The sequence below is a fragment of the Pan paniscus genome, chromosome 19, assembly GCF_029289425.2.
Source record: "Pan paniscus chromosome 19, NHGRI_mPanPan1-v2.0_pri, whole genome shotgun sequence".
Classification (NCBI taxonomy): Eukaryota; Metazoa; Chordata; class Mammalia; order Primates; family Hominidae; genus Pan; species Pan paniscus.
The window spans coordinates 58,496,211-58,519,170 of NC_073268.2; the positions used below are offsets into that span (position 1 = coordinate 58,496,211).

General features: G+C 42.9%; 1 protein-coding gene and 1 pseudogene across 2 annotated transcripts in view; both read left to right on the forward strand.

Moving 5' to 3' along the window:
• Positions 1-22,960, forward strand: part of PMP22 (peripheral myelin protein 22) — a 35,685-nt gene that overhangs the window by 7,998 nt on the left and 4,727 nt on the right. For both annotated transcript variants that reach the window (XM_003805543.6, XM_003805542.5), the window contains exon 4: positions 17,800-17,940. In XM_003805543.6, coding sequence (XP_003805591.1) covers positions 17,800-17,940 — 141 coding nt within the window. The remainder of the gene's footprint in view (positions 1-17,799; positions 17,941-22,960) is intronic.
• LOC112437686 (small nucleolar RNA U13) lies at positions 19,523-19,619 on the forward strand (annotated as a pseudogene).

Genomic DNA, 22,960 nt, shown 5'->3' on the forward strand with positions numbered 1-22,960 from the left:
CAGTTTTGGCAGGCGTGTTAAAACCCGGCGAAGTTTCAGCAGAAACGAGGCGGCAGAGGAGTTGCTAAGTTGTGCTTAAACCATCTGCAGGAAAGAAAGCAATATTGACCTGTAGCATGTTACAGATTGACATTTGGTGTCTTCTGCCGTTGGAAATAGCTGTCAGTTGGTGCTAGAAGCAGATCTCAAAGAGGCACTAGGGTTATTTTAATCAGGAAACTTCTTATCTCTCAACTTGTTCCTTCTGTACCAAGCTCATGTTCTTGAGTTCATTTACAATGCCTCCTTAGTGTGGGTTTCAAATCTGCCTCGTTGCTTTCTGTGAGGACCCCAGAGTGTCTGTTTTCCACATCTCCCTTCTCAGCTCTCACAATCAGGGCATTTTGAAAACATCTGGACACTGCACCTGAACATGCTGGGTTTGTTTTCACACCACTCAGGCTTAATCTAAATTTGAAATTTCCGTTTACACTTCCCCAGTGGTGGTTATCTCTGCTGCTATCTTCCCCAACGTGGCAGCACTTGCTACGACTTCAGCCTTAAGTGGCGAATCCTCCGGGGCCTCTTTGATTGAGTTTAACAATTGTGGCAGCAGACAATAAGCTGAAAAGAATGTGTACTTTTTAAAACATTATACTGTCTTTACAAATGAACTATGCTCATTGCGAACCATTTAACTTGTCTGTATTTGCTCTTAGAAAGTATATTTGAAAAAAAATACTTGTTAAGTAATCCAAAGTAATTTGTTATTGACATCGATTTGTGAAGAATATGTTGCAAGTGTGAAAAAATAAATAGTGGTGCAATCTCGGCTCACTACAACCTCCACCTCCTGGGTTCAAGCGATTTTCCTGCCTCAGCCTCCCGAGTAGCTGGCATTATAGGCGCCCAACACCACGCCTGGATAATTTTTGTATTTTTAGTAGAGAGGGGTTTCACCATGTTGGGCAGGCTGGTCTCGAACTCCTGACCTCAGGCGATCCACCCACCTCGCCTCCCAAAATGCTGGGATTAGAAGTGTGAGCCACTGCGCCATGTGACTTGGTATTTTTTTCTGAAAGGACTCATTTTTCTGGTGCATGACCATGACACTTCACCTCTCTCTGGGAATTGCCACTCATGTTGTTTTCTACATGAATGGGGCCTCCTGGCATCGTGCCATGAGGCAGTCTAACATCTAGGTTGTGTAGTTTGAAAGAGACACACGAGATCTTGCCCCCAGGCTACATCTTAATATTAGAAATAGTTTTAGATTTTTAACTAACTGACTTTGACTCCGCCTGCCTTCTCGTTTTTCTAAATGTGTTTGTATACTTTCTGGCACCCCCTCCTTATCTGCCTCGTGTGGGCAGAGGTAAGAGAGGCTTAGTGTGGGGATATTCGTTATGATATTGTATCCAGTGCCTCTCCAGCCCAGGGAATACAAGGATCTGGAATGCATGGGCCTTGCCTTGATGGTCCCGAGCCTGGTCGAAGAGTCAGGAGATAGGTATGGAAGGGTGAATCACTCCCTTGGAAGGCAGAGCAGGCCAGGTGCCCAAAGGGAGGCAGGCAGACAGCGTCTGAGTTCAGGGAGGAAGCGGAAGGGAAATCTCTGGTGGGAGGTAGAATCTGATCCATCCTCCAAAGGATGGGCAGGATTTAAGTCAATACAGGCAACGGGGAGGAGAATATTCCCTGTGACCTAAGGTAAGGGTAGAACAAGGCAGGGGATGGGGTAGACTGGTTGGCTAGTGTTCTGGTTAGGATTAGGATTGATTGCGTATAAGAGAACATCTTCAAATGATAGGGGTTTAAGTAAGATCATTTATTTTTCTCTCTTTTCAAAGAAGTCTGGAAGTAGGTAGCCTGAGAGAGGTATGGAGGTTCCATGAAATTGTCAGAGATGCAGACACTTTCTAGCTCATTTCTTTGCCATCTCTTGGGTTTGGCTGTCATCTTCAGGAAACAAAAGGCTGCTAGAGCTCCAGCCATCTCATCCATGATTCAAGCAGTAGGGTGGAGAAAGGAGGTGGGGAAGAATGAATCTCCTTTTCTTTTAATGAAATGTGACATGGTCACACCTACACCTATTTACAAGAGAGGCTGAGAAATATAGTCATTCGGCCTTGGGGGAAGCATGGCTTTTCAAATCATAGAAACTTGGCAGCAAATACCTCTCTGTAAGCCTGGTGTGGAATACTTTCCTTGAGGGTTAGACCATCCCCTCCCATACCCAATCATACTCTTTTGCAATAGCTCAGTTGGGCCCTATGCAGTTCCATAAGTCCCAGTTATTTCAGCATTCTTCAAAGAGTCCATCTCTGCTGCATCCTGGGCTCTGTCAGCCACCCCACCATTCTCACATGGGCTCTTCTCAGAAACTTTAGGATCTGTTGAGGCTTCTCTCTCTCTGTTTCTACCACCTCTCCAGGTATAGGTAAGTCTTATTATTATTATTGAGACAGAGTTTCACTCTTGTTGCCCAGGCTGGAGTTCAGTGGCGCCATCTTAGCTCACTGCAACCTCGGCTTCCCGGGTTCAAGCAATTCTCCTGCCTCAGCCTCCCGAGTAGCTGGGATTACAGGCATGCACCACCACGCTTGGCTAATTTTTTGTATTTTTAGTAGAGACGGGCTTTCTCCATGTTGGTCAGGCTGGTCTCGAACTCCCGACCTCAGGTGATCCACCTGCCTCAGCCTCCCAAAGTGCTGAGATTACAAGTGTGAGCCACCACGCCTGGCCATCTTATTATTATTTAATGAGTCCAGACCTCTCTTCTGAATCCCAGACCTGTTTATCCAGCTATCTCCTGGCCACTTCCCTTGGGATATCTAAGAGAGGCCCCCAAGTCACTAGGCCAGAGACAGTCCTTATCTTCCTCCGCCAATTCAACCCCTTTGTCACTTTCTAGTATTTTAGTGAATGCTGCTTCACCAGCCAGCAAGCCAAACATCTAGAGTCTGCCTTGACGCGTTTCCTTCTTTCTCTTCTCAGCATTGTCACGGGTCCCTCAGGCTACCCCATTGTTCCAATGCCTGTTGCCCACCTGTGGTCACGCTGCTTCCTCGTTTGTCAGAGGCGCCAGGGCAGCCTCCTAAATAGTTTGCCTGAACCTTTTCTTGCTCCTCTGTGACTCATTTTTCATATGGAATCCAGGCTGATATTTAAAAAAGCACAAACCTAATTATATCACTCCTCATTTTGAAACCTTTCAGAGGCCGTTCATTGGTCTTAATCTTCAGATGAAAATCTTTAACAAGGCCCATCGGAATCTACCTGAATGATCCACTCCTGCTTCTGTTAAGCCTCACCTCCCATCTCTCTTCCCCTCATCTTGGAATTTCAGCGTTTTCTCACTTCCTGAAATGTGAACTTCCCACTTCGGGAGTCTCTCCATTTCTCTTCTGATCTTTCATGCAGGACTATTTCTTGAACAACTCTCGTGTACCAGAGACTATTGCAGGTGCTAAGGTTACAAGAGTGAACAAGAGCTTATGTTTTACTGGACAAACCAGTCAGTAAACATGGAGAATTTGGGGGCAGTGGTAAGAACTATATAAGACAGGGTAATGGGATAAAGAGGGATTGCAGTGGTGAAGGAAGGTCTCCTTGAGGAGTGGCCAGGAGCCAGCCATATGAACATCTCGGGGAGGTTCCATACAGAAGGACCGTCAAGTGCAAGATTGCTGGGGAGGGAAGGAGCTTGGCGTAGTTGAGGGACAGAGGGCAGGGCAGACTAGTGGGAACAGAGAGTGAGGGGTAAGTAGAATCACAGACCATCTCAAAGTTCCCCCCACCCACACTAGGAAGGAGTTCAGTGCACATGGATGCATTTCTAATCTTGGTGATTTCCTTAGACCTGCTCTCTTCCACGGGTTTCTCAGCAGTCTGTTTGATTCCAAGTTGGAGTGACAGTCCAGAAGCCTCTATAAGGCAGAATATATCAGAAATTGTACAAGGTAGAAATGCATCAGTATATTTTCAGTGATTATTTTGGGTGACGGGATTCTTATCACTTTGGCTGTTTTCTTTCTTTTGCTGCCTTACCTGTTTTCCTCATTGAGATCTTTTATTTTCACAATCAGAAAATAACTATGAACATTTTATGTCAGAAAATTGGTTTTGAGTAATAAGTAGGTTCCCTCTGCCTTGATTAAGAGAGTGGAGCCCTGGGGCATGGCACGCAGGGTCCATGGCGTAGCTTTGAATGAGGCCAGTTCCTGGAGCTTTAGTTTGCAAACTCATACAATCTGGAAGGCTCTGGTGAAGGGGAGGGGTGTGCCAAGCCTCCTCCCCAAGACCCTATGGGTGAGTTTAAAATCTACTGACCCAAAGGATTCAGGCAAAACATTTGCCCTGCTATTGAATGAACCAGTGCTTTTTGTTTTGAAGTCTCCAAGATCCAAATATCAAGTCCAAGTTCTCACAAGCGTTCCCCTGCTCTTTGTTTAATTTGTGTGGACCTGATGTGTAGCAGAATGGGTCAGAATACTGGAATTAAGCCACAGGTGGCTTGGGAGCCCAAGAGCTGGAAGGGCACAGTCCTGGCTTGCCCTGGCCCCTGGCTGGTCTTCATCAGCTTCAGTGATGAGGCAGGACCCAGGCAGAGTTTGTCTTCAGTAAAATCTGTCTTTCAGGGCCTGTCCCTACTCACAAAGTCCTCTCTTGTCTCAGAAGAAAAGGTAGTTGATAAACTTTTTCCTGCTGAGGTGTTAGGCACAAAAAATGTGCCCCTTTTTGAATCACTTTTGTTTTTAAAAAGGAGGCCAGTGCTCAACACCAAAGTATGAAGGGAATTGTTGAGCTTTCCTGTAATCTGTCCCCAAACATCCTTGGCCACCTCCATTGTCTAAGGGCAGTACCTGCAGCCCCTCATTTCCCAGTGACAACAGGTGGATCTGCTCTGCCACAGTGTGTGGGCTGGACCAGCACCAGACGCTGAGAAGATGACCACTTACTACTCTTCTTTTCCATTTAAACAGCAGCAGCAGCAGCAACAGCAAACTCATGACTATCAACAGGTTGTGTGAGGCATTAGATCAATGCTTTGGGTTGAAAATTAGAGAAACTAAATCTTGCCAGTCTCAGCAGCCCCCAACCTGAGCCCTTGGTGGTCTCCTATCATCGCTGTCTTCAAAATGATCCCAGACTTGTTTATCAATTTGGTGACACTGTCATTTTGGCAAGGACACCAGACAATTTCCTTGTCTATGGCTCAGCTTTTGGCCAGATTTTAGAAAACACGGGAGACCTTCTGCATTTATGGGTTCATGTTTTACATTTTAAAATATTTGTGGCTCCCTGAGCCAACCCATAATCTCTACCCAAGTAATGGCTCTGGATTTTACAGGCTCTTATGAGATGCTGAGACCCTGGTAGTATAAGGGAGGTACAGAGGATGGAATGTGTTGTCAGCATGCCAGGATTTCAACCCTTAGAGTTTCTCTGATGCCAATACCCAGGAATTAGTATGAAATGTTTGTTTGAACCTGTGTCTGAACTGTATGACCTGGAATCTATAGTCTTTGCTTTAAAAAAACTTCAATTGTATCCCCAAGATTTCACCAGCACCAAGAAAACATCCCTTGCATTTCAGGAGCAGGGATTGGCCATGGTGCAGCCTGAGGTTGTGGATGTTGATCTTTGGTGCCCGAGAGAAGGCTGTCTGGGATGAAGCCTTCTGACTGTGGTCAGGTCCCTGCCAGTGCTGGGGGCCACATGAGTGTGCAGTCATCCACACACATGTGGCCCCCAACACTGGCAGGGACCCGGAGTCATCTGGCCCATCCCTTCTTCCTATCCCATTGAGCCGCAGACCCCTCTGCAATGTGCCTACCACATGTTCATCCTACCACTGATGGGGAACTTATTACCTTCAAGAGAGCCTCTTTTATTTTTGAAGAGCTAATAGTGAGATCCATTCATGTGTTCTTCAACTCTGTTGAGCCTGTCCTATGTACTGGGCACTGTTCTAGAAACGGGGTGCACAGAGATGAACAAGAAAGAGCAGGTCCCTGCCATTGTGCAGCTCACAAGGAGTTGGAGGAAACAGGCAATACACAATACATGCATCACTACGGGTAGTGGAACATGCTCTGCAGGAAACAAATAGGCTGATCCAATGGAAAGTCATCACTGGAGGAATGAGCTGCCCAGGGAAGGCCTCTTCCTTCCATAGTGATGTGGTCTGAGATTTAGAAGACAGGGAAGGACCAGTTATAGGAAGAACCATGGGAAGAAAATTCCAGGAGGTAAAGGGAAGAACCAAGGCCCTGAGTTAGCTGAAGAAAGGAGGGTGGGGAATGCGGGAGAGAGGGATGGGAGCAGGATCGCTGGTGCCTCACAGGCTGTGGTACTGAGAAGGACAGTTGGGACATCATTGAAGGGTTTTAAGCTGAACAGTGTCATGATTTGATTTGTGTTTTATAAGCTCATTCTGGCTGTTGAGAATGAATTCTGGGGAGAGGCAAGAGTGGAAACTGGGGACCAGTGAGGAGTTTGTGGTCATAGTGCAGACTGGACATGATGATGACACTGAGATGACAATGATGACAATGACAATGATGTTAAGAATACAAACAGCTCACGTAAGTGCCAGGCATTCTTTGAAAAGCAATGCATTTAATCCTCACAAGAACTCTAGGAGGTAGCTGGTGGCTTAGCTAGGGAGGGGAAGTAGAGAAGAAAACAGGTCTCATGACAGGGTTTGCTGATGGGTTAGATGTAGGGAGTTAGGGAAGAATGATTCTAGATGACTCTACGTTTTGGGCTTGAGCAACTGGTGTGTAACTGAATCTTGGACTGAGATGGGGAGACTGGAGGAGGAACAGAAGATTTGCGGGAAGGTGTAGAAATCAGGATTTATATTTTGACCATCAGAGAGGTCAGCAAATCACTTCAATTTAGAAGTCTTTAGCTTAGGGGAGAGGTCTGGGCTGGAAATTCAAAGTCAAGAGTCATTCCTCTATACCGAAGGGTATTCAATGTTGTGGTGCTGAATACAGTTACTTGGGGAGGAGTTGAGAGCAGAAGGCAGAAAAGGGGAACAGGGTTCAGAGCTAAGTCTTGGGCATGCCAGGGGTTAACGAGAGTACAGGAAGGAGAGGAGACTGGGGATGAGCAGCCAGTGATGAGGGAGGAATGCCAGGAGATATTGTCACTTAAGAAATTACCTTGGCTGGGCGCGGTGGCTCACGCCTATAATCCCAGCACTTTGGGAGGCTGAGGCGGGCGGATTACAAGGTCAGGAGATTGAGACCATCCTGGCTAACACGGTGAAACCCTGTCTCTACTAAAAATACAAAAAAAAAATTAGCCGGGCGTGGTGGCCGGTGCCTGTAGTCCCAGCTACTCGGGAGGCTGAGGCAGGAGAATGGCATGAACCCGGGAGGCGGAGCTTGCAGTGAGCCGAGATCGCACCACTGCACTCCAGCCTGGGTGACAGAGTGAGACTCCGTCTCAAAAAAAGAAATTACCTTGTTAAACCCAACACTGCCCCTCTTTTGTCCATTCACTTCTAGTTGCCTTCATTCATGCCTGATGTGCTGGACTTGGGTTTTATCAAGTTGCTTGGCACGTCCTTAAAGAGTTTAAATCTCCACAGTGCCTCCTGGACAATGACCGCAGGGTGACCCCTGTCTCTCCTCTACACGATGACTCTTCAAACAGTTGACGATTGCAGTTTTTCTTTCCTTCCTTCTTTCAGTGGCTTCTCTGGTGCTGGGGATTCCACTGGAATCCCAGCTGCATAAGCAGGGCCTCTTCTTGCCCTTCTGAAGTTTGGTCAGCGGTTTGGCTTGGCAGGCTGATGAGCAGAGAATAAGGGAAGCCGCTCTCTCTTTGCCACACCATTCTCCTTCCACCCTCTCTAGTTTTTGTGGATTCTAAGTCTGAAGAATGGTGGTAGAATAATGTAATTCATTAGATTTCAAGCATATCATTGACTTCTCTGCACCCCCAGTGTGTTGTAGTGGAAAAACTAGTAGTCTGGGCATCAGGGAATCCTTGTTTTTCTGCACCGGGTCTGCCTCTAACAAATTAGGTAACCTGGGGCAGGTACCCTGGTTTCCTAAAAGCAGAGCAGGCATTGAGGTAGGACCTGAAGTTGAGGTAGGACCTGCACATTGCATGGGTCCCGGAGCCTCTGTTCATGTTCAGGATGTAATTGTGGCATCGAGGGATCCTAAAAGGAGGTGGCCTCTGAGCTGGGCCTTGGCAATGGGGTAGAATTGCGGTAGGCAGAGGGAGCAGAGATGGGTTTTGTGCTTGTAAACGGGCATTGGTTTACTGTCACTGGTGGGGGTAGCAGCTCTGTTGTTCTAGCTCTTCATTTCCATAATGCGTGTTCTTTTTTCATACTTTGGGGGAAAGAAGGAGGAGAACTCTATTATTTCTATGGGGAGAATTCCTCCTAAACCTGAAGACTAAGCGAATTATTCCCTGTTCATTCTCCACTGATGCAGTTCATGACTGCAATTGCAACTGCCTTTCCCGTCATTTTCTATGGCCAAACTCAGTGTTTTTAAGTGAGCTCTTCTTTTAAAAAACAAAAACAAAAACAAGTCTCCTGATAAATCCGTTTGAAAGACACTAAGTTTTGAAAGTTAAGCAGGCTTTGATCATTCATGGTACACTGTGAATTACCAAGGAGGGAGATTGATATCCTTCATCGTACAATGCACTCCCCTCCTTTTTCTTTTGTATCTGGTGGAGCAAGTCTTCCAAGAGCAATTCTTAGAGAAACAAAGCCTACTCTGTTTCCCTGTTTCTAGAGTTTTCCAACAAGGGTATAAAAAAGCCTCAGACAGCTTACTATTATCCAGTAACCTCAGGTACCTCAGTGGCTGCGTGTTATTCCCTTTAGATCCAGAAACTCACTAGCAGAGCAAGAATATGGATGTCAAAGTGCAGAACTCGACCCTGACAAACTAGCTCTGTGCCTGCCACAAAGCATCTTAATTAGGAATGCAGTTCATTGAATAACTGTATCAAAGTTAGCTGGAATACCTTGACAATGAAGATTTCTTCCACTTACTGAGCAGTTTGTGCCCACTAGTGGCCAGACACAGGCTTTGCTCTAGCTAAAATGCCCCCAGGATTACCTGTTGAAAGAGCCGCCCACGTCGCCTTCATCGCCTTTGTGAGCTCCATGCTGGCACGTAGTTGTCTCCATCTGTTTTGCTTTCCGCATGAATCATAGGCAAAGTTAGCCTGACCAGCAAGCCCCATTTCAAAGCCACCAGCTGGGGGAGAAGTTGAAGCCCAGGCGGCAAGACCCACGCTGGGCTTTGGGCATGCTTGAGCTGGTGGGCGAAGCATATGGGCAAAGGCCACATTGTTTAGGATGGGGGCCTTTCAGAGACTCAGCTATTTCTGGAATGACATTCATACTGAGAAATAAGGAAAATGGCGATCTGTGTGATGGTTGTGGGTTGGGAGGTTTGGGCGTGGGAGTCCTGGTCTTGGGGTCATGTGTTCTGAAAACAGTCTAGCACTATGCAAATGGGAGGTATTAATAACTCTTTGCCTCTGTGATTTACCCTCTCATGGCTTTTTCTCTCTTGGCCTCTCCAAGGTCTCTTCTGACTCTTGCAACTGTCCTTCCTTTCACTTTCAACAAAACCTGTTCTCTTGAGTCAGAACAGTTTTATGAATTGCCCAGAGTGGGACTTGATATGGGGCAGGGTTGGTTCCATGCTGGTAATGAAAGATGCACATAAACTGTTACATTGAAAAATGCTTCATACTTTCTGAGCCCTTAACTCACTAGGTTGTAGGCCCTGGGCTAAGAATATCGCTGAGGGGGCTGATGTATTTCCTTCATCGCTCAGCTGCTCCTACAGCAGGAATCTGACCTTGAAATGAGCTTTGATCTTTGTGCAACTGGAGCTTCCCACTATCTGCTGGGGGAGCTGGGTCTGGGTGCTGCCGCGGCCCATGTCAGAAAGCTGTCAGCAGCTCTTATACCGGACACTCTCAGAACAGGAGGCCTGCAAAGAGCTTTAGCTTTAGTTTTGCTGTTGTTGTTGTTGTTGTTGTTGTTGTTTTTGAGACAGTCTCGCTCTGTCCCCCACGCTGGAGTGCAGTGGCGCCATCTCGGCGCACTGCAAGCTCCACCTCCCGGGTTCACACCATTCTCCTGCCTCAGCCTCCCGAGTAGCTGGGACTACAGGTGCCCGCCACCACGCCCAGCTAATTTTTTGTATTTTTAGTAGAGACGAGGTTTCACCGTGTTAGCCAGGATGGTCTCAATCTCCTGACCTCGTGATCCACCCGCCTTGGCCTCCCAAAGTGCTGGGATTACAGGTGTGAGCCACGGCGCCCGGCCTTTTTTTTTTTTTTTGAGACGGGTCTTGCTCTGTTTCCAGGCTGGAGTGCAGTGGTGTGATCTCGGCTCACTGCAGTCTCTGCCTTCCGGGTTCAAGTGATTCTCCTGCTCCAGCCTCCCAAATAGCTGGGATTACAGGCGCATGCCACCACACCCAGCTAATTTTTGTATTTTTAGTAGAGACGGGGTTTCAGTATGATCTCGATCTCCTGACCTTGTGATCCACCCGCTTTGGCCTCCCAAAGTGCTGGGATTACAGGCATGAGCCACCACGCCCGGCCAGAGCTTTAGTTTTTAATTCCAGTGCTCAGCATCAAGGTTGGATATTGGCTTAAAACTTCCACTGGAAACTCCACAAATGTTTACCAGGCCTCCACTTTGCACCAGGAACTGAGTGTGGCCTGGAGGACAGCAGGTACTCAACATAAGTTCTACTATTTATTGCATACTTGCAAATTGGGTGGGGCGTGGGGAAGAGTATCGCCACACTGGGGCTTGTGTTAATCTATAGTTTAGCCACTTGGGATGTTGGTGTCACACTAGGTTTGATCTAAATAGAACAGGTTTGTAATTGACAGCATTTTCCCTTGCATTATATTTCTCTGAACTCGAATAATTATTTTCTGTACAGCTGACTTGTTTTGCTGTAGCAGAGTTTGGCAGATAATAGCTTGCATGTCGAATCCAACCTGCTTTTGTATATAAGATTTTATTGGATAAATGGCTATTGAAGGAATGGGCCACACCCACTCATTTACATCTTGTCCATGGCTATGGCTGATTTTGTGCTACAAAAGCAGAATTGAGTAGTTGTTAAGAAGACCGTATGACCTGCAAAGCCTAAAGTATTTGCTCTCTGATTCTTTATAGATAGTTTGCTATCTGTGCAGATATTTGCACTCTGACTCTGTAGCACCCTTATGCTGGAGAGGAGATATGAATTGATACCAAAGTTGTATCAAAACACTTTTTGGAGTTCTGGCCAATGTGCTAATAACCTGGCTTGTGTGAACATTGTGGCTCTCATTCTTTTTTTTTTTTTTTTTTTTTTTTTTTGAGACGAGTCTTGCTCTGTCTCCCAGGCTGGAGTGCAGTGGCGCAGTGGCGCGATCTCGGCTCACTGCAAGCTCCGCCTCCAGGGTTCACGCCATTCTCCTGCCTCAGCCTCCGGAGTAGCTGGGACTACAGGCGCCCGCCACCGCGCCCGGCTAATTTTTTTTTTTTTTTTTTGTATTTTTAGTAGAGACGGGGTTTCACTGTGTTAGCCAGCATGGTCTCGATCTCCTGACCTCGTGATCTGCCCTCCTGGGCCTCCCAAAGTGCTGGGATTACAGGCGTGACCCACTGCGCCCGGCCTGTGGCTCCCATTTTCATACTGCTTGTTGTGACCCAGATGGAAATGCTCCAGAACCTGGCCCCTCAATAACAGCCTGTAAATGCTTGTTTACCCTGTTTTCTCACATCAGCCTTTTAGGTGGGGTTATTTGCACTATCCTTTAACAGAGCTTCAATAGCATCTCTTGTTTGATCATTATGACAACCCAATACAATATATTAGTGCCTCAAGTATGTAAAGCAGAATTCAAGGCCAAAAAAATGTATGTGGCAAGTTAGGTGGGCGGTCAGAAGAACTTGGCAACAGAGCCCAGCCCTGCCTGGGCTGTCCTAACCAGAGCACATAAATGCTGGAGAGAGTCAGGCTTTGCACGTGCTCACACGGGACCCTTACCTTGGACAGGATCAAAGCCCTGTCATTTCGGGAGTGTGTGATATCTGCTGTCTCTTACTGCGCTGGTTGTTACCTGTCTATTCCAGTTCTGATGAATGGCTCTGATTGGGGAGCAGCATCATCTGAGCTTAGAAATGTCCTCAGGGCCCTGTGGGGTTCCCTTTGAGCAACAACGAGAGCTCTTGAATCTTGCACCAGCCTTTTGGAGCTGGAATGGAGTTTGCTTTCTCCTGGGCTGGGCTCTGTTCTTTTCCTCTCGCTGTCATTGTGTAGCTTTTGATCAATGGCACTGGAGGAAAGGAAAATCCCTTGTTGTTTTCCTGGGCATGTGGAAGCCCAGTCCTGCCCAGAATTCCAGTAGCCCTTTGAGTTTTGGAATCCTGACTCTTAATAAGTCAATAGAGTGCTGCATCTGTTTTTACCTTTGTAATCTTTTAAATTGGTTTTAATTATTTAAGTAGTACAAGTATTATAATACATGAAAATATTCTCAACTGAAAGGCTTTTTGACCAAACTCTTCTTCTTTGCAATAGTAGTTCCTGGGGGAACCCACTGACATCAATTTGACACAACTTTGGCTCTTTCTCTACGAATATTTGCATGCCTGTGGATGTCTATACGCAATTACATAGTTTTTTGGTGTTTGTTTTCATAATGATGACATGTTGTGTGTGCACCTTACTCTTTTCATTGTCTTGGAGATCTTTCAAAGACTCCTCATTTTCTAACTCATGATTTTTTTAACTGCTGCAAAATATTTCATTGTGAGGATATACCATAATTTATTTCCCCTCATAGAAATGCTACAATGAATGTCCTTATTTATTTTCCTCTGAGTATATGTTCACTGTTTTTCCAGTATATAGTAGATAAGCACTTGAACACATATAGTGTCACTACGCTAGAGGTGTTACAATTTTTAAACTACTTTTAATGGCAAAAATTACAATTACTTTTGTATCAACCTAATATATTCTGCCACAAAATGGCTGGTCACAAAAGGATTATAATAATAATATTATTATTATTCCTGTGAATGGTGTCTGCAGGTAGCTATCACTTATTTGTTCTGCTGATATTATCCATTTTTTTTGAATTTTGCCTATTGGCTGGATGAAAATTGGTGTCACCCTCCTCATGGGTTTTTCTTGCATTTCCTTGGTTGCTAGTGAGATTGAGCACCTTTTACGATGTTTATTGGCTGTTCATATTTCTCCTTTGCTAATCACATGGCTTTTAAATTTTATACTTAGCTGTTTTCTCTTTGTTCTGTCTGTAATTTAATTTTGTTAGTGATGCGAACTAGAGATTTAATTTTATGTTTTACCAAATGAATAGCCAACACTATGTATTGTCTGTTGTATTTTTCCCCACTGGTTTATATGATGTTGTGTATTATCTACCAAATTTACATGTATGCTTCCAAAGTCTTAATTCCGTCCCATTCTTTTATTTTTCTTTCATGATGAACACCATATTTTTGAATTGCTAAAACTTTATAATATAAATATAAGTTTTGTATGTCTATAAATAAAATACATTTTATTAATTATAATTGTATGTTATATAATTATAATATAAGCACTTGAACATATATACTTCTATAATTATATATTCTATAATTATATATCATACTTCTATGATATGTTCTATAATTATATATTGTATATATCATAGTTCTATTATATGTTCTATAATTATATATTATAAAGTTACAATTAATTGTATATTTAATTTATACCATATACTGTAATAAGCAAAATATAGAAATATGTTTTAAATCTGGTAGGTGGTATCTTGACTCATTGGTTTTATATGTTTTTCTGATTTTCTTTTTGTTCATTTGTTCCTTTTGGTTTTTAGTTGCTGTTGTGTTTACTTCAAATTTTTTCTTATCTGTCATTGCTCATTGTTTTTTAGATGAATTTTTAATTGATTTTTTTCCAGTTCCAGTTGCAATATGGATTAGGACAGCATTGAATTTGTAGATTATTTTGGATGAAATTGGCATCTTTATAACTTTGAGTGTTTCTATCCAGGAACTTAGTATGTTTCTTTAGTACTTCTTTTATGTACTTGAATAAAATTTGTCTAACTTGTTGATGTATCCCTAAAGAACCAGACATTTTTATTAAATGTATTTTAATATTTTTTTCTGTCTCATTAGTCTGTGCTTTTATCCATATTAAGTCAATTAATTTTTGGACTTATTTCGTTGTTTTTTTTCTGGCTTCTTGAGTTGAAAGTTTAGTTCACTCTTTTTAAGGATTTTTCTAGCAAATGCTTAGAAGTGTATACATTGTCCTCTGAGAACTGCTTTGGTTACAACCCACAGGTGTGCCATGTGGCTCTCTATATAATTCCTTGCTGAAGAAGTTTTTACTTTTCATCTTGTTTTTTTTAATCCGAGGAATTATCTGGAACACTGTTTTTAAATTTCCAAATTTATTTTGGCGAGTTTGTTTTTAATGTCTAATTTCTGTTTGCCTTTAGGTATATGTTGAGCCTATATCATTTCTGCTTCTATATTTATTGAGATATTCTTTGTTGCCCTTATAGTCAGTTTGAAAAGCTGTCCCATGTGTGTTTGAAAATAACTTATGGTTTTGCTGTATAGAAAATTTGTGTCTTTTGCTATATAGACACAAGTTTTCTATACATCTATTAGGACAAATTTGTTAATCCTCTTAGGTAATCTATATTCTTTCTTCTTTTTGGTCTACCTGACATCTATTTTGAGGAAGGAAGCTAAAGTCTTCTACTGTTATTGTGGTTTTAACAATTTCATCTCATATTTTGATTACTTTTTGATTTTAACTTTTTCAGGCCATGTTATTATATGCATAATGATTTATTTTCTTCAGTCATAGATCATGTAAACCAGAAGTAAAGATCAAATAAACCAAATCTTTCCTCTATGAACCAACCAAACAACTCTCTGGCCACTTTTATCCTTTCAACATAAGTTCTATTTTTTATTATTAATTTATCTTCTTTCTTTTTTGTTAATATTTACCTGAAGCTTCTTTCAGAATCTTTTTTGTTTTTGACTGTTGCTTGTTTTAGGTGTATCTATCATATTAGAATACAGCTACAATGTCTCTCTTTTTTTTTTTTTTTTTTTTTTTGAGACAGAGTCTCTCTCTGTGCCCAGGCTGGAGTGCAGTGGTGTGATCTTGGCTCACTACAACCTCCACCTCCTGAGTTCAAGCGATTCTCTGCCTCAACCTCCCAAGTAGCTGGTACTATAGGTGTCCACCACCACATCTGGCCAATTTTTTTGTATTTTTCGTAGAGATGGGGTTTTTGGCATGTTGGCCAGGCTGGTCTTGAACTCCTGGCCTCAAGTGATCTACCCGCCTCAGCCTCCCAGAATGTCTTAATCAAAGATAAAATTCCATATCTTATGAGTGCCTTGAACCCATTCACGTATAATGTGGTTGATGATATACTTAGACTTACTATCTTAATGCATGTGTTTTATTTATTGTGCTTATGGTTGAAAACCATCTTCTTCATCTCTGGATCATCAGAGTCAACCAGAGGGCTTGGCTCAAAGCAGTAGGTATTCAACAAATGCTCATTGAATAAAAATGTCCTTGATCCTCTAATTCTGATTTGATTCGAGAAATAACTTATGGCAAACAGCTCGATTGTAATGGGGTTGGGACTAAAATTCAAGTTATTGTTGAAAGATGTTTCAAGAAGTATTTAGGTTATATTATTAAATATTAGACACTTTCTGTTTATATAGATTTAACATATAAAGATTTTAAGTTTTCTGTATATGTGAGGTCTCGTAGTAGTTTCTGCTGAAAATGACAGGGGCACGGGGATAAGGGTGAAGACAGTATCTCAGGATTGGAGAAGGAAATCTAAGATATTGTCTCCACCAGCCATACTCCTCATGAGCGTGCACATGGAAGGACATTTCCCAGCCAAAGTGAATCCCTTTATTTGTTTTAGTTTCAGATTTGAGTCTCAGATTTCTTTGTAATTCCAGCTGCATCTACCAAAGTGCTAGATAATTTTTTTATTTTAAGCAAATAATATTATGGGAACATTATCTTTATTGCAAAGTGCTCCTCCAGAAGAACCTCTATGCTGGATAAAGACAAACATTTAATTAAGGTAATGTAAGAGTGAAATCAGGATGGCTCACAACCCATTAGCCATCATTTTCTTACTTTAATTGACAAAGAAATCGAAAAAATGAAAGAAGCATATGTTGTGCTTGAAGGTGAAGAGTACTAGACTAGAATCAAAGGCCTCTTAGATTTGGCTGTGTCATTTGGGCTCATGAAAACACCTCTGGAAATCTCTTTCAATGCAAAGGAGCTGGACTAGTTGATCTCTCAGGTTTCTTCCAACTCTAAAATATCTCCAGTCTGTGCCTTGGAAACATCTTAGGTGAAAATCTAGGAACAGTTAACCTAATTGGCACCCTTAAATTCTGCCATGAGCTGCTTACAACTCAAAACAAGTTTATCTTACTCAGTTATTAATTATAAACCATCCAGATTTCAGAGCTGTGAGTACTGGGTGAAGCATTGAAGGTATGCTTTTGAAGCCATTACATGTGGCAGTTACTGAGCTGAAAGGATTAAATGCTGCAGCTTCCCCAGTTGCTCTTCCTCCACGAGAGCAGTGCCTGCCCCCAGCATTCTGTGGCACTTGGAAGACAAGACAGAGGCCAAATGCAGATTTTTACCCTGGGCTTCCCTCTACAGTGTGGAACTCAGGTTGTTTCTTCTTTCCTCCCTGAAATGACATGAATTTGCAGCGGATGGTGAACTGAAGAAACCATAGGAGTCTCTGTCTTCTTGCCTGAATTTCAGTTGGAAGCTTGGAGATTTGGGGTTCAACAGAGATAAGGAAGTGTAAGCCTTCATCCCGTCTGGTGGTTTGCGATCACACACCGCTCTGTGCTGAGGCTAATGGCCTTGATCAGAGTTGATCAAAAAAAAAAAAAAAATACAGGTTGCCAAAGCAAATGGATTTCCATACCTACAGAGAGCATACCTTTCTTCATCAGTATTTTCTTCCATTCTTCTAAAAAATTACTTTGGGCTCTAACAGCCATTCCCGTGATCTTTACCTCTCCTTGGGGAATGCAGATAATTTGAACAGTGGTTTTAAGCTATTTTTCTTGGAATACAGAAGTTCTGATAAGCCCTTCAAAGACCCCTGAGGGCAATAAGAGGGAAGGTAGTAGGCAGGGCTCAGGCCCTCTTTAACACCGACACATGTACATAAGTAACACATTTGCACCAACACTGGAAGGAAATTCAATATATTTTAAAATGACTTTAACTCCTAGTGATGGAACTATAGATAATTTTTTACAGCCCTTCCCTAAATGTTCACATGTGTTTTTTATATATATGTGTGTGTCATGTATTTGTATATGTGTATATACACATATATATAGAAACATACATATGTGTATGCATATTTGTACATATAGGTATATATGTATGTAATGTGTACATATTGGCACATGTGTGTGTTTGTATATGTATATATCGGTACATATAGATGTATGTATATATTTTTTCCTCCAAAATAAACAAATAAAGAATGTCTTCTTAGATTGCAAAAGTGAATTGTCTGAGTTCTGCTAAGGAAAAAGGACTTCTGCTTCTGCTGCCTGTGAGGACTGTGCTGTCAGCAGTCATGGCCCTTCAGGCCCTGCACCTCGAGGCAGAGCCCTCCCCCGGCCATGGCCAGCTCTCCTAACCAAGTGTCTCTTTCCCCCAGAATGGCTGCAGTCTGTCCAGGCCACCATGATCCTGTCGATCATCTTCAGCATTCTGTCTCTGTTCCTGTTCTTCTGCCAACTCTTCACCCTCACCAAGGGGGGCAGGTTTTACATCACTGGAATCTTCCAAATTCTTGCTGGTAAGTTGTGGATGGTAAAGTCCATGTGGAAGCAGGGTGCACCCAAGTCTGCGGAATGATTAGTTTAGTAGAAGGATGTGGCCTCAGAATGACTGATGTTTATGAGTCTCCCCACTGGATGCTTTCCATAAAGTGAGGGTGGGTGGCTTGTATGTGTGGGTGTGTACCTGTATGTGTCTTAGAACTTGGGACTTAGAACTCTCCCCCTCTCCTTGGAATGAGATGCATATGAAAGAGAACTTAGAGGATCTGGAAGGAAGGTCCCCACCCAAGCCAGGCGTATCAACAGGAATGAAACTGCGATCTGGACACATAATCAGAGGTGAATACTGAGGCTATCTGTAGAGCAAAGGTCAGGCTTGAGAGCTGTTTCTGTAGATTACATTATGCCTCCAGAAAATGGCCCTGATGTGCTAAGAACTGGCAAAGTAGTTATCAGGTATGTGTCTTCCACCAGTAGGTAGTGATGAAGTCACACTGACAAATTCTCACCTTCCTTGCTTCCAGTTCCTAGATTCCACTGGGCTTTGATTGACTGTTGTCATCCTCTGGTATCTTCATTTTGGCACTCTTGTGTCACATATTGTCATTTCCAAACATGGGGCCATGACAACACATGAAAACACATGAGAGGTCTCCTTAATCTCCTGCCTAAACTGTCTTCAAGTTCCCTCTTTAAATATGTTATTAATATGCATAGTGTGCAGAGTCCTAGAAACTTCTGTTACACAGAGTGACATCTTCCAACTTTGTCTCTGGATTCTGCCTAGCATCTTACATGCTTACATCTTACATCTTACATCTTGCATTCTGCCTAGCATCTTACATTAGCTCTTACATGTCTGTCTGTTGACTTACTGTTGACTGAACCAGCAGGGCATTGGAGAGAAGTAAGAGCCAGATGTAGTGGTGGATTCTGTGGTCCAAATTCATAGATCACAAACTTCATATGTACCAGAGTATGTCTAGGTACTGTGAGATGTTCTCAATTCTGACCCTCTGAGAGGGCAAAGGATGTAGCATCTCTTCTCTGAGTTGGTTGTCAGAATGCCCATGGTACCATTTCACCACTCTGTGCCCAGGAGCAGTCATTGGAAGGTTGACTTAAATAGGGTTGTATGGGAAGACACAGCCCAAGGTTAGATGTTGGTGACCTTGTCTAGAAGACAGAGAGTTCCCCTTTCCTGAAAAAAGGAAGTAAATGATTAACCACTTCTCATTAAACACTCAAATACAACATTTCAATACTCACGGTTTTGAGATTTCAAAACCAGACAGTGCTTTGCTACTTACACATGTCTTATGACACCAAGCCAAGCTCCTGGATGGTTGCTGGCTCTGTTAAATGACTAATTATGCAAGGAGATATCATTTCTAGGTACATTAAAGTGAAGAGTTACCCTTACTCAATTTTCAGTTGGAATAAAGACAACTGTAACATATTCTGGGGTTTCTTTTTTTTTTCTTACTTGTTTTAGTTTGATATCAAATCAAATAATGATCATATCCATTGCATCAGTGGATATGCCCTCAAGATAATATGGATTGAGAACCAGAACTTTCATAATGTATTTCTATTGAAATGTTAGTTTCATAAGCGATGATTGGGTTTTCATGCCCATGTGTGAGATGTGCCTCGCTCAAACCTTGTTATGATTTGGCATGTTACCCATCTGCTGTGAAAAAAATTACATTTTATTTGTACAGGCTCGTTATTTTACTGATGAATAATTTGAGCCCACCAGAGGATAAATGAATGACCAAGGTCACCCAGCTCATGACAGGGACGGTTGAGTGTTACACTGAATATAGTGAGGTACTTCTTATATTTTAAAGACAGAATGCACCAAAAAATTTAAAGAACACAAAATCCAAGGCAGAAGCTCTGCCTTTTATATTATCTTTTATTGGAACTGATTTACAATGGAAGGTAAATGCAAATTTGCACCATGTATTATTCTGAAGTTCCAAACATCTGTGATGAATACAAGCCTGTACCATAAGACCCAGTCACATTGAAAATATGGAGCTGAGAAGAGGTAAGCTGCTGTTGAATGGGCTCCTTGGGATAGCCAGTACCTTCATCTTCATTCATCCTGCTGAGCTGTTTCGGCTTTAAGTTCTTTGACAATATCTTTTTAGCAACATCATTACATCATTTTAGGCCAAAACTCAAAGTCCAGAGATAAGAACCCTTAAGTCACTCATGTAACTGCACCGTGTGTTAAAAGTATTTCAGTTCAGCCAAACACTCTTCTCCTAGGTATTGCGATTTAAGTATATTTACTAATCCACTCTTGCTTCACTATTTTCATTCTCCTCCAAAGTCAATACAAGATGTTTAGAACTGTGCTGCAAGTGCAGAATTCCGAATGTAAAAGCGCATGACTTTGTCCTCTTTATCCCCTTTACATTTAGCTGCTTACCTCTCATGAGACTGAATTTTCAGTTATCTGTTGGTCCACATTTGAATAAGAAATTACCCTGAATTTGAAATGCTGAGCTGTAATAGCAGTTGTAATTTGTAAGTCCTGAGAGTGTCCTGTCCTCCGTTGTTAATCCCAGTCAAGATCATCTGAGAGTTGGTCTCCAGGGAACCTCAGATCTCTAGGATGTTGCACTGGAAATGGCTGCAGGATCTTTCCACTAATTCTGAGAACTGAAAGAGTTAGGAACTCTATTTGGAGATTTCCTGGTTCCCTTATTGTGTGACAGTTCTAAGTCAATTTTGTCATGTGGTTTTCCGACTCACAGACTAGTAAGAAGTTAGTAATTAGAGAGCTAAGTAGATTAGGGTTGTTGGAGATGAGAAACTTACGTTTTGGGAAAACCTGGCAAGTGACAACTTGACATCAAGGAAGTAGTCAGAAAAGCTAAAACTGACAAACAGAAGGGAAGAAAAGAAAGAAGGGAAAGAAAGGAAGAAAGAGAGGGAGGACAGAAGGAAGAAGAAAGTAGCTCCACACTCATGGGATGTGAAATCTACAAGCGTGCATGCCCGGCAAATGCCTCTCCAATGCACTGGAGCGTTTTAAGTGGAAACCACTAGAATCTCTGTGTAGTCTCCGGAAGTGGCTGTGAGGGCTGCATTATCTCTGCACAGCTTCCTCTTGGTGGGCCCAGCTGTGATCTTTATGGATGGCACACATGAGCTTTCAGGAAAAGCACATGAAAGGTGCTAGGGCTCTTGGAGCTGACTGTAGGTTTGGGAGTTATCTGTCTCCTTGCTCTAGATTACAGCTCTGTGTGTTGTGTGGGGTCTCCATGGTTTGCCAAATTATCTCTTCCTCACTTAGCCACAAGGCTGACAGTTAGGAACTATCTCTTCTTGATTGCATTAGGTTGGCTGCTTCCTGAATGCATATCAAAAGGCTCCTTCCTTTAGTTCAGTGCTTTCAACCTGAGCTGTGCATCAGAATCACCTGAGGTCCTTTAAAAAAAAAAAAATGACAGTGGGCTGGGCGCAGTGGCTCACGCCTGTAATCCCAGCACTTTGGGAGGCTGAGGTGGGCAGATCACTTGAGGTCAGGAGTTCAAGACCAGCCCGGCCAACACGGTGAAACCCTGTCTCTACTAAAAATAAAAATAAAAAAATAGCCAGGCTTGGTGGTGCGTGCCTGTAGTCCCAGCTACTTGGGAAACTGAGGCAGAGGAGAATCACTTGAACCTAGGAGGTGGAGGTTGCAGTGAGCCAAGATCATGCCACTGCACTCCAGCCTGGGGGTGACAGAGTAAGACTGTCTCAAAAAAAAAAGAAAAAAGAAAAGAAAAAAGACAGTATTCAGGTCTCATCCCTGGAGACTCTCATTTAATAGTTGTGGGATGGATCCACTGTCTAGGTGACTCTGATGTGCATTTAGGGTTGGGAACCACTGACATAGCCATTAAACTGTCCCTAATCCCACTGTAAGGTTTTCTAGGATATTTCCCCAGAAATAACTAAACCACCTTCTTAGAGAAGGAACATCCTGATCCTGCATCTGGACTTTGGAGTCATTCTTATTTTCAGAACCTATAGCCATCTGTTCCTTGACAGTAGTTATCCATGCCTTAGATCTGTTGGGTTGGGTTGCACTAGACTGGAAAACATCAAGAAATTAATCTAGACACAGACCTAAAAGGAAGATTTGCACGTTTTGATTTATTTTACTGCTTACACCCAGCATCAAGCTCCATGTGGGGCACATAGAGGAGCCTGAATAAAACTATTATTGGTTGGATGATTAGATAATTGCGTTTCCTCGGCAGAATCAAACTCATGTCAAATGTGTGGTTACCGGGATTAAGAACAGAAAGAATAGAGGGGACTCCTGAGTGAGTTTCACTTTCTCTCTCTTTTTGTTATTGTTGTTCATTTGTTTTGTTAATAGAAAGATCAATATAGCTATAGAGCATTTAATATAAAAGGATTTGGGCCAGGTGTGGTGGCGAATACCTGTAATCCCACCAATTTGAAATACTGAGGTGAGAGGATTGCTTAAAGCCAGGAGTTCAAGACCAGCCTGGGCAACAAAGTGAGATGCCATCTCTACAAAAAATGATTTAAAAATTAGCCGGGTGCCTTGGAACACGCCTGTGGTCCCAGCTATTCAGGAGGCTGAGGCAGGAGGATTGCTTGAGGCTGAGAGGTCAAGACTACAGTGAACTATGATCAGGCCCCTGCACTTGCTCCAGCCTGGGTGACAGAGTGAGACCCTGCCTCTCTAGGAAAAAAAAAAAAAGAATTTGGTGGGGGGGATTAATAAAAGTTCAGTGCCATCCTGTTCAGAGTGATTCAAAGGTGGCTTAAGTCAAATACCACATTTAGAAATTTTTGTTAGGGATGGATGAGTATGGATGTCTCACTGGCCATGCCCAGATCAGAGTCAATGCTATGAGTGGCTTTCTAGGCAGCAATGGTCATTTGGATGCTGAAAATGTAAAAGGAGTGTGCTTCAATCACAGAAACACAGAGAAGTTTCTTGCTTTCAGAGGAACAGGCCTCACAGCCCCTTCCTGCCCTCCCTTGTTGCCCTGAGGA